The 16911-nt window shown below is 42.6% G+C and overlaps 1 protein-coding gene across 1 annotated transcript in view; it reads left to right on the forward strand.

Moving 5' to 3' along the window:
* Window positions 1–16911, forward strand: part of DPYD (dihydropyrimidine dehydrogenase) — a 672292-nt gene that overhangs the window by 355006 nt on the left and 300375 nt on the right. The window contains exon 13 of the mRNA XM_019531048.1: window positions 13409–13624. Coding sequence (XP_019386593.1) covers window positions 13409–13624 — 216 coding nt within the window. The remainder of the gene's footprint in view (window positions 1–13408; window positions 13625–16911) is intronic.

Below are 16911 nucleotides of genomic sequence, written 5' to 3' on the forward strand. Positions count from 1 at the left end.
GCTGCGGGGGCATTGATCTGCCCCTCACACCCCTTTTCTCCCCCTACCCCCAACAACAGATTTATTAGCTGGATGCAGCTGTGTTGACCACCAGAAAGGAACCAATCCCCCATTTATAACATAGTTCCTATGAGAAATTTTGGTTCTGAGTTATGATGTTTTGACTTAAGATGCTGTTTTCAGGAGCCAGTTGTGTTGTAAGTCTGAGGACTGCCTGTATTTTCTTTTCATATTCTGACACTTGCATTTTCAGACCTCATCCAGATACCTGGTTTTGAACTGCATACAGTTTGACCCGTATGCACATTCTTTGATGAAACAATCAAGTATGGCCACTCTTAGATTCTAGAGGGTGTGTGTGTGTGTGTACATACATACATACATACATATGTGCCCCATTCTCTTTCTTTCCTCTTCAGCTTCTCATGAACACATGCATCACTTTAAACCTCTCTGATGATGCTGCATCCCCATCAAAGAACATTTTTCCTTTTGAATATATGAACACTTTAGAGGAAATCTGAAGAGCTGTGGATTGAGAATTAGAATTTTAAATCAAATAAGCTTAATATCAGAGTGTTCTGTTACCCTTTGCAGGTTTTGAGGCAGCTTATTCGACCTTATAGTCTCACTAGGAAGCTAATGGGAAAGCCTCGCAGCAATCTTCACAGGAAAGTTTCCAAATGTCAAGTGTCATCTTTCCAGCTGCTAGATGAATGGGTAGCCAAGAGGCATTTATTTGGATGTTCAGTCCCTGTAAAATCTGGCTGTTATGGTGGGGAAGACTATAATTTGGCAGTTACTTTACCAACATTTGGACCAGTTGCAACCTCTGTGAGATGATAAGGGACTTTATTTTAGAGGAGTTATGATTTACAGCCAGATTACAATGCCCTAACATTTATAGGACTAACATATGTCATTACATATAAAAAAGTGTTCCTCAGCATTGTATTGTTGCAGCCTCCCTTGCATTAGATAAAAAAAAATACCAGTTTCAATGGCAGGATTATAGGGCTCACAGCTTTATCATACTCTTAGTGTATGCTTTAATACAAGACACATTTTATATTTTTAACTATTCTGTATCTATCTATTCATATTTTTATTTATAAAATATGTAGTTATTTCTGAAGCCACTGACTACTTTAGTGCCATAAAAGAACCCATGTATAGCAGAATAAAAAGACTGTTCCAAAATAATTCAACCATCCTAAAGACCACAAGAAAAATCAAAACTCAGAAGTTACATCCCAGTTATTTGCTTAATGCTTTCTCTAAACATATCATTTCTCACATCTCTACCTAGTTGAAGCAAAAGGCTAAATAAACAGATGGGCTTTACATGTGGCCTGAAGCTCAAATTATTCAAATCCTGGCACATGGTCAAGGGAAGCATGAATTCCAGAGTCAAGAACTACCCAACAAGAATGCCTTATGGTCAGGAGTAGGAATTATGTACAGAAGCCTCTTGGCTGATCTCACACTGAACATTTTCCACCAATAATTGGCCAAACATCTCCAGCCTCTTAACATTCTTCTACCAATTTACAGAGCAGGAGCCCATCTCTCAAATTGTTGGCTGCAGCTTTCTATCACCATGGCTTCTGTAAACAAGACTAACCAAACCCACAGGGATAGCAGCAATTTTGTTTTCCAGTGGTCTGAATGCTCCATCCAAACTAGATAGTCTATTCAAAATACATTTAATGCTTATAAGATAGACTAAAAGTTCCTCACAAGATAGGGATCCAAGTATAAGAAACACATTTTATCATGCTTTCCCCACTGGGGACATTTCCTTAGGCCAATTCTGTTTACACTATGCTATGAATGTGTGATGGTTTCCATGGTTAATTTTGTTGACTGACTCATTCTAGAAACTGTAGTGATTCAGGATCTGTCCAGCAATGATATTATGACTGTTAATAGTAACAGTATAGGCTCTGTCACTCTCTAGGGCCTAGTCAGGAGGCAAGAACAAATAACTCCACAAGTAGTGTTACCAGATTTGTCCATCACTTTGGGAAGTGCTCATTTATTAGGGGTACATTTCTGGGGTCTCTGTAATTCTATCAATGTGCTGCTTGTGTTACTTGTGTTTGTATATGGAGCTGTATTTCTCCCTTCTGCCACTCGTCACCCCCAATGGAGTCATCTTGCAAGACTCAGTTTCAATGGGGCTGGGTTCCTCCAACCACTGAATCAGTCAAACACATGTACGCACACACACAGATCAACAGGACAAACCTGAGACAGACCAGGTTATTTAGCACTGACAGGCTAACACCCTCATATGCCTTGAACTCAGTTCATCAGGGCAACAGTAAAATGCAGTCAGACACAAGCACACAGGTTAACAGAGCACATCTGAGTCAGGCTGGACTATTCAGCATTGACAGGCTGACACTCTCATGTGCCTTGAACTCAGTTCATCCCTTATTTCAGCTGGACAATAATAAATGCAGTTAGACATGCATGCACACATGCTAACAGAGTATATCTGAGCAGGCTGGGTCCAATCAGCACTTTCAGCTGATACCTTCATGCGCCTCAAAACTCAGCACATCACAATCTCTTGTCACAGTGATCCTAGTAGTAACCCCCTTGATGAGCAGACCCCGTTGTGGTTTGGGGCATTACAGAGATCTTTGGCTTAAGTAAAAGAAGCATTGCTGCAGAGCAAATGGAGAGGTCAAGAGGAAGAAAAAGTAGGTGAGGTTCAGAAAGAAAGTATAGCAACGACCTTGACCATAAAATTTATTTATTGCCAGGTATATGATTCTCTGATGCTACCAGTAATAATAGCCATACAAGAGAGACAAATAAACAGTTACAATGTTACATAGTTTCAGTTAGGTTTTTGGGGAAGTCTAGCTTGAGTTTGATTAGCAAAAGTCAGGTTTAGAAAGCTGTGCCTGAAGTGAGAGAATAAAAGTCAGGTTCCTGGAGTCGGAGAGAGAGATAGAGTTGGGATCTCACCACTCAGCGAAGCTTAAACCAGTCAAGGGTCCCAGGTGTTGTTGGAGCTGGCAGACAGGCAGAGCTCTGAGCATGATTAATGGAGAGATTCCAGGCAGGAAAGGAGTGGAACTGGTGCAGCTTTTGGATCCAAACACCAGGACAGAAACTTGAGCTTGGGTAAAGGTTTTTGTAGAGAACTGACAATGGATTTTTTTCCCCCCTCAGCATGCCTTGTGCCACATATCAAACAGCTTTGAGGTGCAGCAAGCGACACTTGTGGGCTCATCTGGATGTGCCCAAGAAGTCTATAGAAGATGATTTATTTTAGACCCATGTTCTTCCTTCCTCTGTGTCCCCAAGTATAGCCTAAGTCTTCTACCCAATCTATTGTAGTGTAGACTTACACTATTTTTTAGGCTTAAAACTGAATGGTACAGTTAATAATAGGGAACCAAATCCTCGGGTGGTAGTGGTGATGGTGAAGCGAGTGTCGCCACACTCATATGTCTGAACCACAACAACCAGAAAGCCAGCAACAGGTAGAATGGTCAATGTCAATAAGATGTTAGGTGCTGAAAGGGGGACTGTGAGGGCATTCATAGATGATGTGGTTGGCTTTCTGAACTTGAGCACCACAACTACAGCCAGTGCCTTTGGAGAGGCCCCAAGATTGCATGCTGATTCCCATGCTGAGATGGTTAAGAGCAGTCTGGGGCCCTGTAGGGTAGCTGGCATTCCAAAGAGAAGAAGCTTGTGTTGGGAATGGTGTTCTTTAACTGCAATTCTTGTGCAACATATTGCCTGTTCCACTGATGGGAGGTCCATGCTATAGATGACCTGCTGTCTGCAGTTTTAGTGAGCTTATTAGCCTGAGTGAAGAACGGGTTCCAAGATTTCAGTTGGTAGTTGGTTTTCTGGCTTGTGGCTACTAGGCTGCAGTGCAAAGAATGGCCTGGATCTTGGGCTTTGAGGCCTAGGGCCAAGGTACCAGCTTGGCTCTGGATTTCAGGGCGTGGGAATGCCTGAGAGGTCTGGTAAGCAGTAAACTGCAGTTGGCATAAGGCATCCAGTAAGGTGGTAGTAATCAAATAGCACTAAGAATCATACTTAGAGCAGACCTTTTATTTTCTTATGAATATATAAAGTGTGGATGTTGTGTTTGGTGGAGGTAGACTTTATTTCTTCTATGATGGGTGGCCTTTACAACTATTACCTCAGGTGCATGTGAATATCAATTATAATACAAGAAGTTTTATCAAAGATTTGGAGGTTTCCAGAAAACTGTTCTTCAGAGATGTTGAGTGGGCAGGCTGCTTTCCTTTCAGACTAAACAAAAAAATGTAAAACACTACCTTGAGAATCAGTAAAACCCGCTGCCCAAAAACTAAACTGAAAACAAATGTGAGGGTCTGGGACAGATTTGATTTAAGCTTGCCTGTTGATTTGTGCTCCTGAGTCAGAAACAGGCAAAGAGAGAGAGACAGCTAGAGTAAGTTGTTTTGGGCTCAAAAGAGCCTTGGAACTGTAAGCAAAGGAACTGCTTCCTACTATAATCAGAAAATGAGGGCTTTGTGAATATTTGTAAATAAATGTGATCATATCAAAGAAACCCCTAACCCCATCATAAACTCCCTGTAATGAAAATAACTTATGGGATTCCAAATATTAGCCCACCACTCAAGTCAAAATGAGTAACAAAAACTTAATTCTCAACTTTGAGGTATAATTCTTTTCCCATTGCACTTACAGAAATATATAGTTTTGAAGTGATAAGTGCATTTTTACAAAGCCTATTCAGGATACTTGAAGAATTCAGAGTCAGGGGATAATACACTACAATGAAATTTTAATTTGAATAGTGTCTTTCATACAAAATGCTTTCCAGACTGACTGTAAATAATACAATTACAAAATTAAATAATGAATAATAGAAAAGAGTATGAGAGAAGTACAGGCAAGACAGAATAAATGTATTTTCAGATGAGATTTGAAATGAGAGAGAGAGTCAATGAGGTGGAAAGATACAGGAAAGCCATTCCCAATAGCAAGAACTGCGGAAGAGAAAGCTCTAAATGTAGTGTTATGGTAGTGCAACTTAGCACAATTATGTGTCTCTCTCTATTGAAGGCTTTAACAGTAGACAATTCTCCAGAGACCTATGTGGTCAAATTTCACCCCCAGGGAGTGAAGCAAAGGGAAAAAGCTGACTTGCCCCAAACTACATATTCAGTGGGCACATCTGCACTAGGGGTATGCAAAATGGGCCGTATTCGGTTCAGATTTGGATTCAGCCTGAATTGGGGACAGTGATTCGATTTGTTGTTTTGGATCACTGTCCCTGATTCAGTTAATCTGAATCTGAAGATTTAATGCTGATTCAAAGAATCAGTGATTTGGTCATAGACACATCTTTAAATGTTTTTTCTACATACCTTGAGGTACCAGGTGCGGCTTGTGAATGCTACGATGCTAGGGCAGATGGAGTGTTCCACAGGAGCGTGGGGGGGGGGGGCCCACATGCTCGGCAGTGAACCCATGGTCTACTTCTGGGGCCACCAGGGAGCGTTCAGCCATGGTGGGACTCTAGGTGCTCCTCCAGACCCAGGAGGCACCAGTCGCCAAGCTGGGGGTGGTGCAGGGACCCCCCCCCCGGCCTACTCCCCAGCGAACCTAGATGTGCTTCTGATCCACTTCTGGGTCTGCTGCTGAGCATGCTGGGGACCACCCCCCCATGATCCTGTGGAACGCTCCATGTACCCTACCATCGCAGCATTCACAAGCTGCCTAGTACCTTGAAGTATGTAGAAAAAAATTTAAAGCTGTGTCTATGCCTGAATCTCCGAATCTTTCTGAATGTCTCTGAATCAATTCAGAGGGATCTGATTCAATTCAGATAGATTGAAAGGTCTTCTGATTCAATTCAGATTCAGAAATTCAGCCACTGAATTGGGCCATATTTCCACTAGATCAAATCAGGGACTGAAGCCTTGCACAGCCCTAATCTATATGAGACAGTAAGGCTAGGGACAGGTATTCAAAAAGCCTGAGTCTGAATTCATAGATTCATAGAGGCTAGGGTCAGAAGAGACCTCAGCAGATCATCGAGTCTGACCCCCTGCCTAGGCAGGAAAGAGTGCTAGGGTGAGATGACCCCAGCCAGATGCCTATCCAGCCTTCTCTTAAAGACCCCCAAGGTAGGGGGGAGCACCACCTCCCTTGGAAGCCCATTCCAGATTTTTGCCACCCTCACTGTGAAGAAATTTTTCCTGATGTCTAGCCTAAATCTGCTCTCTGTCACTTTGTGCCATTGTTCCTTGTTACCCCAAGAGGTGCCCTGGTGAACAGAGTCTTTCCAGTTCCTTGCTGTGTGTCCCTAATAAATTTGTAGGTGGCCACAAGATCACCTCTCAACCTTCTGTTGCGGGAGCTGAAGAGACCCAGGTCCCTCAGTCTGTCCTCATACAGCTTGGCCTGCAAACCCTTAATCGTATGAGTGGCCCTCCTCTGGACCCTCTCGAGGTTATCCACATCCTTCTTAAAGTACAGCACCCAAAACTGGATGCAGTACTGCAACTGCAGTCTGACCAATGCTGCATAAAAGGGAAGTATCACCTCCTTGGTTCTATTTTTCTATCAGCTTTGCTGATGATTTCATCACACTGATGACTCATGTTCATCTTGGAGTCCACTATGACTCTCAGATCTTGTTCCACTTTTGTGCTGCTGAATTGATTTTATCTTTGCAGGTTAGTCTAACCTGACTAGACTGAACTGGTTTGCACGTGTACAGACATTCCCTCTGGACTGAGAAAATGCAGGCACATGCCTGCAGTGGATTAGGCTGGAAGATGGGGGATGCTAGATCTTCCCTTCCAAGGTACTGAGCTGAGGGGTGGCATGGCCAGGCCCCAGCAGGATGCTCTGATCAAGGAGGTGTTCCCTGCCTGTCCCCCACTCACTGTTCTTGACCAGGGAGGGATCCAGCAGGCAGTTGGTAACACCACGTTTAGCACCCCATCAAGAAAAAAAAAGCCTCTCTCATTAGTTTAAGCTCTTCTTAAACAACTTTTTCCAAGGAAGGAATGGAAGGACATTACCAGCTGACCTGCTGATTAGCTCCAAAAAGCCCTAAGCAGACTGTCCTGTCTGCCTTACATAGACACCTCTCAGCATTAGCTAGCATACCACATGCTGGCTGTGGTCTGTGCTGTGCGAAAGGGGAGGTGGTGAATCCGTGCTTGAGCAGTGAGTTGGGAAGGGCAGGGGGAAGCTAGGTAGATGCTATTATGCCTGCAGTCTGTGCAGGAGCTCCAGCTAGGGAGCAGAGGGGCAGAGCCAGCTCTGGTCTGGAGCAGACAGCACTGTCCAGGGCTGCAAGGCATCTGGGATGTTGGGGGACTCTGGTTTAAGTTAAACCAGGAAGGGCTCTGGGACAAATAGTTCATAAACCGGTTTGACCCAAATCATCTACGTCTGATACTACATTCAACCAGGTTTATCTCAAACTGGTTTAAGCCATTTTCAAACTGGTTTGTGTGCACTGAATGTCTGTTCTGTTACAGGTTTAAACCAGTTTTTGATAATTTAAAACAGTTTAGTGCAATGCCTGTCCCTAGCCTAACAGCACAGTAGCCTAATAATCCTGTGTAGTAGTATGCCACAGCATGGACAATGCTGATACACTACTGCACAGTATTATTAGGTTACTGCACAGTAGCATCACAAAGGGCATGTACTGGTGCTACTGTGCAGTAACTCTGGCTACTGTGCATTTATTTAGTACTTGATTATACAAGTACTAAATTAAATGCTCAGTAACTACTGTGCATTAATGAATGTAGATTCACCCAGTAAGGGACAAAACAAGGCATAAAACTCAGGATCTCCTGTTTCTAAGCCTTGTGGTCCTCCCTACAAACCCTACTGCCTTGTCTGTAGGAGTAGGCAGGTCAGAAGAGGTTTGAGGAATTTGTCGTCTTTCCTAATTGTTGCAGGAGGAGTGATGACCAAAAATCTGAATACCTACCATCTTATTTGGTCAACTAATGGGAAATGAATTAGAGGAGATTTAGAAACAATGCTTATTTTCTGTTTTTAAAAATCTAGAGAAGAATCAGTACATATAAATTATTCCTATGCTTTCTTTGCTATTTGTGCAGTGTATAGTCAGTCCTTCATTACACAGATTCTTTTTCTTTTAGGAACATTCCAGGTATTTTAGTTTGTTGAAAGTTTTGCTCTGTTAAAAAACAAAACACTGGTTTGTATCTCCTTTATGACTATTGAGCTGAAAAGAAAGGTAGGGGAAAAAAGCAGAACAAAAATAGAGGAAAATGTAACAGGTGCTCAAGCAGAAACCCTGTTACTGAGTAAAACCCAGGATGCCTGTAAATGAGAGAGCCATAGCACAGCAGTGGGGGGTTGACACACCAAGGAAGGATAAGGGTAATTACGGCTACCACCACGTGTAAAAGGGCAGAGCCAGGGATCCCACATTTGCCCTTGGGGCATTGGAGAAGAGTGGAGAGTCACACAGAGATGGCAGAGCAACAGAAGGCTCTGCAAGCAGATGCTTGGGAGATTGATGTTGGACCGATGAAGCTGAGGGTACTCCTACTAAGGGCAGGTGGCTGGTGAGATCCCAAGAGGCTGGGAACACTACCCTGGAGAAAAGATCCAGAAACAATCCCTGATCAGGATGGCTGGGAGACCGCCGTGATCGGGAGAAGAACAAAGCAAAGTGACAATCAGCTAAGCGGCAGAACAGCCGCTTCCATGCTAATGAGGCAATTAGCGCGGTTAGTTACATTGTATCAGTCACAATAAAGGCCAGCACTTCGTGAAGATAATACCTGGGTGGTCTATTACTTATCACCCACTTCAGGGATTAACATCCAATTCTTTTTCCATCTCCTTAGTTATGGCAGGCGAGTCCTGAAGGGAAGACGGGCGGGTAGCCGACTCCCGCTCACAGAAAAGAAAGGGTGACAAGAAAAAAAAAAGATAAAATTTGTAAAGAAACTAGCCATAGGACTTTCAGTCGCATCTTACATCAATGAATGTTACATCATTTTGATTTACTTGCCTGGCCTCTATAATTCACCTCCCCACCTATTCCAGAGTCTTGGGATTCAGTGTTCACCTTGGGCACCTCTTTGTTTTAGTGGATAACTGGAAAACTGGGATGATCAGCTGTTTTTCATGTCCACATGCAACAGAGCTATTCCATATTGTTTAATCAGCATGTCCCAATTCCTTTTATTAGAGGGGTTTTTGTTTGTTTGTCTGTATTTTTGCAGGAAAAGGTAGAGGGGGAGGGATTGCACAAGCCAAAGTTTATTCAGCAAAATCACAGTAGGCAAATTGTGAGCATAAAGTTAAGATCCTGTTGAAACAAAATTAATTTCAGGTGGCTTTTTGAAGATTACATTGTCCAGCCAGAGAACAGAGAACAGGACCCATGTAGATTAAGCAGCTAATTAAATACAGGCTTTTGAATATTTTCAGGGATATGAACATTGAGCAGCTTATGGGCAGTCCAGAGGCTGAAATTTATTCACAGAAAATGTTGAAACAATTTTGCATAGCAAACAAATTAACAAATTACTACAGCCTGCTTACAGAAAGAAAAATTAGTTCATTACTCAGATATGCACATATATGAGAACCAATCATGAATCTCTACACCCTATTTTTTTGTTGTTGTTGCAAAAAATACAGATGTGTATAAACTGAATGATTTTGTGAAACAGAGACAGTTTAGACAAATATCCCAACTTGAACAAGTTTTTGAAAAAGTTGAAATGCTATATTTCAACATTTTGGAACAGAAAAGTTTGCAATTTTCACGACAAAATGATTTTTTTCATGTTAGTCAATGTAAACTAAAAATGAAAGAAAGGGATCAACGCTGAGACCCAAAATCATCCAGAGAAACTGTTTCAGTTAGCCCAAACTGAATATTCAAAATCTCAGAAGATATCTTGGGTTAGGAAAATTATGTTCACACAAGTCTAACTTCAGTTATGCCCCAAACACACAGCCTTGAGTTTATAAATGGGCTTTAAAAGGGCATGGGAGCAAGCTATCCTGATGCAACAGAAGAATAGGAAATGCAGCAGAAAGCCAGTTTGGCTAGACAAATATCTCTTCAATGAGTTGAAATTCAAAAAGGAATCCTACAACAAGTAGAAACTTGGTCATTGTACTGGGGAAGAATAGAAGAGCATTAAACTGGGATGCAGGGAGAAAATTAGGATGGCTAAGGCACAGTTGTCATATGCAACTGGTAAGGAACGTAAAAGCCAATAAAAAAGGATTCTACAAGTATGTCAGAAGTAGGAGAAAGACCAAAGAAATCATAGGTCCTTTACAAAATGCAGAAGGCAATCTAGTTTCAGGTGATGCAGAAATTTTGAATGCCTTTTTTACTTCAGTCTTCACAAATAAGGGCAGCTATCAGATGTTGAAAACAATTGGTAGCAAAAACAGGGAAGGAGGCAAGTAGCCTAGAGGAGCAGAAGACAGGTTAGGAATTCATTAACAAGCTAAGGAAATATAGAAAAGTACAGTAAGTTGGATACGTAACTGGCTGGATCATCATGCTCAATTAGTAGTCATCAGTGGTTTAATGTCTCATTGGGAGTCAGTATTAAGTGGGATTCCACAGGAGTCTGGTATTGTTCAACATCTTTATCAATGGTTTGGATGATAGGATTGAGAGCATGCTTAGCAAATTTATTGATGGCACCAAGCTGGGTGGAGTTGCAGACACTCTGGAGAGCAGGGCTAGGATCCAGTATGACCTGGATAATTTGGGAAAAAAAGGTCCATAATCAATCAGATGAGATTCAGAAGGACAAGGACAAAGTTCTGCAATTGGGATGGAATAAATGCATGCACAAAAATAGACCAGGGCATGAAGGGCTAGGCTTCAGTACTACTGAGCAGGATCTGGGGGTTACAGTGGATAATAAGCTGAATATGAGCCAATACTGTTCTTTTGTTGCAAAAAAAAAAAAAAAAAAAGAGGGAGAGAAGCCAACAGCATACTGGAGTTTATTAACAAGAGTGTCATTTGCAAATATTGTCAAAAGTGATTCTTCCGCTGTAATTGGCACTGGTGAGGCCCCACTTGGAATACCATGTTCAATTTTGTACCCTACACTTTAAGAAGGTTTGGACAGACTGGAGAGAGTCCAGTGCAGAGTGACAAAAATGACTAGGGACCTGGGAAGCAAGAATTGAGGAAAGGCTGCAAAAATGGGTTTTTTAGTTTGGAGAAGACAAAGCTGAAGGTGTATTTGATAATGGTCTTCAAATACCTGAATGGTGATTAAAGAGAAGATAGGGATAGATTTTCTCAATGGGTTCAGGGGACATAAGTAGGAACAAAGGTTTCAAGGTGCAGTAGAGGAAATTTAGGTTGGAGTTCAGGAGGAATTTTCTGACTATGAGGGTGGTCAAGCATTGAACCAGGCCACCTAGAGAAGATATGAAATCTCCATCCTTGGAAATTTTCAAGAGTAGGTTGGACAGACACTTGACTGGGATTGTTTAGTCTGGGATGATCCTGTCTTTAGCAGGTATGTGGGCTAGGTGACCTTGTGAAGTTCCTTCCAGCCCTACTTCGCTATGATTCAGTCATCATAGGACTTCTACAATGCCCTGCTAAGAGCTTTGAAAAATAGCAAACCTCAGGGAATTGCTCTTCCAGAGCTCATGGCTCACTAAGTGGCCTATGTGGAAGAAAGCAGACCAATTGCCTCCTGGAATTCTTGTTTCCTTTTGGTTGAGTAGAAAAGGAAGTTATGGACTGAAGGATGTCCATGCACTCAGGGGAATTTGATCCTGAAATGGGATCTGATACAGACAGCTTCTCTGCTATTCCACTAAATATTTCCACTATTTGCATCATGTTCAGGGCCCTGAACAATTACTTAGTACTACTCCATTAACTTCAGTGGAATTATACAAGCAGAGGTTTTGATCCCACAAATTCTTTCCAGAGGTGGATCCAAACTTTGGCCAAAATCCCTAGCATCAAGTGACATAAATACAACAAGCCCTGTAATTTAAAAACAAGAAAGTGGGCTTTAAGGTTTTGGATCAGACTTTTCATTAATTAAAACTTAGGGTAATTCTCACCCTCTCCCCAGCCATATAAATGAGTTTAAGTGATCAGAAACTGGTTTAAACCTGTAACAGAATAGAAATTCAATGCACATAAACCAGTTTCAAAATCCGCCCCCCCAAGCAAACCAAACCTCAGCTAGGGTCTGGGGCCAGGGAGCGGGGGTTAAACTTCCTTTGAGTACAAAGCTGTCCTGCCCTGCTAAATTTACTGTTGGCTGTGACTGTGGACTACAAATCCTAGAGGCATCTGGAAGCAGGAAGAGGAACTCTGCAGAGTTCTGCTGCTGTAATTGTGGACTGCATATCTCAGAGACCTTGTGGGCAGCAGGAAGAGGAAGCAAACACACAACTCAAGCTGGTTATATGCCAAAGAGCCATGCCCTAGTGCCCCCCACTTTCTCCCCAGCTTCTGGCAGGCATTTGGCTGTATTTCCTGGATCAAAAGTGAATGTCTGTTCATTTGCTTATTGGTTCAATCTTTGCAGCTTAGACTAACCTGAAAAGACCAAATCAATTCATCCTCAGGCTTTTTGACTGTCTGTACTTACCCCAAGAGATGAGTGAAATAAAAATAAAACAAGGATCAGCAACTCACACAGTTGTTCAATGGTTAGGATTTTTCTAAATTACTGGAGTTTCTTCCTCCTTCCTGTACAGGTGTTGTGTTTGGTGGGTTTGGGAGGAGGAGCAGGAGAGCTGTGCTTCTTCAGGTGCTTATTCATAGGCTAGCCAATTGCCCGTCAAGAATAATGGGGGGTAGGGCATAGAGGACAGGGGCTGGGATGGAGTGCTTCCCCCATCCTCTGTCCGGTCCTCAGCTCAGCTTCAGAATCATGGCGGTGCTCCCCCACATTTGGAGCACTCTGATTGATTGGCTGTTTCCATCAGCCAATCAGAGTGTGAATAAAGTGTTACAGACAGACAGACTTAGGCTTTTATAATACTAGAATCTTTAAGGCCAAAAGAGATCACTGTCATTGTTGAGTTCTGTGTTTCCCAAAGACTTTTGGACCAGTGAAGTGCTGTCAGGCCTCTCTTCTTGTGCTTCATGCATGACAAAGGTGATAGGACTTCCCTGTATTAAGAGTCTCCTTTTTATCTCTGTTTTTACTATTAGTAGCAAAGGCATAACTTCCATCCATCATGATGGCAACATATGTTCAGAAATCATATGCCTTTAGCTTTTTCAGTCATTTCCATTTAATACTTTGCTTTGCTGTGTATAAATGAACTTTATACCCCATATTAACAAGAAATTATATAAATGAACATAATGAAAACGTTTATTTTATACATTTATTTTTTACAGAACTTATATGGATCTGCAGTTTCCACTACCCCAGAACTACCTCTCTTTTATACACCTATTGATTTAGTAGACATCAGTGTTGAAATGGCTGGATTGAAGTTTCCAAATCCATTTGGTATCGCCAGTGCAACTCCAGCTACTAGTTCTCCGATGATTCGAAGAGCTTTTGAGGCAGGATGGGGTTTTGCTGTCACCAAAACATTCTCTCTGGACAAGGTAAGGAAATATTTTAAGGTGTATTTAAGTCTTAGTCATTTCATTTGCTTTTAAATTATCTCAGCATTTTGAGGATATAACTATTAGATCCAGTGAATTAAATAGCTTTTAGAATTCTGTGAATATTCTGTTAACCTTTCCAGGGCCATCATTATTATTATTGCTATTATTTATTTGCTTCTGAAAGTGACCAGCATGTGCCTGCAATTACAGAGATCATCAAAGAAAACAGAATGAGCAGTTAGACAAAGAATAGCAGAATAAGGTCAAGTGAAGACGTCAGCTAATCAGGAGGGTGAGGATTGGCTAACTTCTAATGATAAAATGTTTGGTAACATTAGCTTTTTGTTTTTCCATTATGACATAAACTTTCTCTGTTTATTGCACAGCCTTACCATTACCAGTCATCCAATTTCTTTTAGATATTACAGTGCAAATGGGTTTACAGGAGGGAATTGAATGCAAGGGCAATAGACAGAATAAATAGTGGCTTTTTCTAATGGCATGTTAAGGTCTGTCTGTGTGTAGAGAACTGCCAGGATGAAGGTAGGGAAATGTTTGTGCAAATATTGGGTACATACATTAGTTTATCTATGTTGATGATGGAGTCACTGGTCCAGCAGAGGGGATGGAGCCAATATATAACAAGTCAGGGATAAAGATGTAGAGAAAAACAGAGTTTACTTGAAGGCCTGGAATGTAAGGCCAAGGAACTTCACTCTAATGGAGCAGAAGTTTAGAGGTTTGTAAAGGAATTAATGTCATGACAGGTAAGCATGATGGGCTGGCTGGAAGGTCATCTTTGTTGAAATATTTTGTATAGACTTGATGTACATACTAGGCATATTTGGGAAGAGAAGAAGGAGTGTTCTGCAGTCAAGACTGAAAACTGAAGGTTTGAGCAGGGAATTTAACTGCAGATGCTAAAAGGCTTTACTTACAGTCTTGCATAATATTGTGGATGGTGCTGGCATCAAACAGAGTAGCAGACAGTAACGGGGCGTGAAGAATGTTTGGGAAGGAAAATGACAAGCACAGCTTTGGCTATGTTAAATGTTCATTTACTATGAAACATTAAGTAGAAGGGAATTGAAACAGAAGAGGTGCAGGATTGGTTAGATAGAGATTTAAACAGAGGGAAGAGGAAGATTTGTGAATCCTTTTGTATAGAGAGGGTAGAGAAATCCATGTGAGTAGATGAGATTATGTGCTTTGGGTATAAGGTAAGGGGAGTGGGGAAGTGAATGTATTCCATTGTAAAATACATTTGGCCAGATTTTGATTGCCGTTATATAAGCAGCATGATATACACGTCATAGGATTCTTTGCTACTCTACAGACAGCAGACGTAAAAACATATGTGTAACAAGAGATCCTGATCTGATCTATGGGGTAAAACATACAGAGAAATGTCTCACTGAAATACTTCAGTAAGGAAGGATTTAATTGAAGCTATCCATTTTTGCATAACTATTTCACTGCCTGAAATGATGACATGATATAGCAAGTATTGAAAGGTATTATTAGATATGTTGCTATAATGCCTGCAACCATGCCATCTTGCACTGTGACTGACTGTCAAATTTTGTAAGCTAAGCAAGCCCAGGTTAGTTTACTATATAGGTAGGAATCCTTGAAAGAAAAGGAACAGGTTTGTGCTGCACAACTCCCAATGGTGTTACCTAAAATTACTTTTCTACCATTTATTGCAATAAGACAAGTCTCACAGACACTGAGCCACAATGTTTGTGAAGTGCTTTAAAATACCGTGTCAGGGGCTACAGAATGTAATTGTTTTAATTTATAAATCCAATACAGTGTTAATGCTGCACAAATAAGTATTTCAAATGGAAAGAAAAGGTCAATGAGTTGTTACTTCAGTGAGTGTTACACAAAGACTTTGTTCTCAGTCTGTTTAATACTGAAACAAATAATCAGAAGATAGTATGGAATAATATAGTTCAGTATAATTTACATTTCTTTGATCTCTCTATTTTTTCTTTGTTCCTTTTTTCTAAAATTAGCTTCAGGTTGTATAAACATAAATTTGATGTAATACTCGTCTAAGAGCAGAAGACTTTCTGGTCCTGCAGTTTAAGCGCAAACAGATATTTATTAGGGCTGTGCAACGCTTTGGTAGCTGATTCAATTTGGAGGAGATTCAGCCCGATTTGGTGGCTGGATCCCCGAATCCGAATCAAATCGAATCAGGAGACCCATTAAAAGGTCCAAATTGAATCGGAAGCCTTTGAATCAATTTGGAGAGATTTGGCGCTGATTTGGAGATTTGGCCATAGACTATACAGGCAGCACTCCTCGACAGCACTAGACACAGCTGCCTCCAGCTGGTAAGTCTGTTGTGGTGGGCATGGGAGTGGGTGTGTGTCCCCAGATCTGCATGAGGCAGGCTGGGTTAGGGTGCACTCCAGGAGGCTAGGCCCAGTTGCCCACCATTGGACTGTGGTTCACGGGGTGGGTGGAGGCGGGGCTGTGCTCCGGGAGCCAAGCCCCGACTACCGGACTGCACTCTGAGGGGCAGGTGGAGCCAGGGCTGTGCTCCAGGAGTTTAGCCCCAGCTGCCCACTACCGGGCTGTACTCCAAGGGGCAGGTGGACCCAGGGCAGCTACCAGCTGGAGGCAGCCACAGCCCAGAGTATAGCCCTGGCTCTGCCTGCCCCAAAGAGTACAGCCTAGCAATGGGGGCTTGCCGGCCAGAGCGCAGCCCTGGCTCTGCCTGCCCCACAGAGTGCAGTGGAGTGAGGACTATGGGGGGCTGCAGTCACCCTAAAACTCCACATATCCCCTGCCACCAGCCCCACCCCAATCCGAGTGCATGTCCCCACCCCCCATGCCCTGCCACTGATCTTCTAGCTGAGGTGGGTGGGGCAAAACCACAGCTTGTCCAGGAGGTGTAGGGAGGCTGGAGTGGCTTCCGCCACTGCACTCTGCTTTTCCATGGCAGCACAGCGGCACCATCCTGCACCTCCCTGCCCCAGCTGGGCAAGCGGTGGGAGGGCATAGTCCCCACTCCCAGTGTCAGCTGCTACCCATTCGGAGCTCAGTCCAGCACAGCCCATTCTGTGGAGATCTGGGAGCACTTGCCTGCTCCCATGCCTTCCCAGACGAGTGGCAAGAGCTGCCAGAGGAGCCACTGGAAGAGCAGCTCCCAGTGCACAGCGGCATATAGTGGTGGGAGCCCCTATCCCCAAGTCCCATGCCCCTCCACCCCAGCTGGGCAGCTTGTCCCAGCCCCAATCCCTCCCTCGCTGTTGGGGTGTTGATCTGCC

This window comes from Crocodylus porosus, unplaced genomic scaffold (genome assembly GCF_001723895.1).
Source record: "Crocodylus porosus isolate Cpor-Errol unplaced genomic scaffold, CroPor_comp1, whole genome shotgun sequence".
Lineage (NCBI taxonomy): Eukaryota > Metazoa > Chordata > Crocodylia > Crocodylidae > Crocodylus > Crocodylus porosus.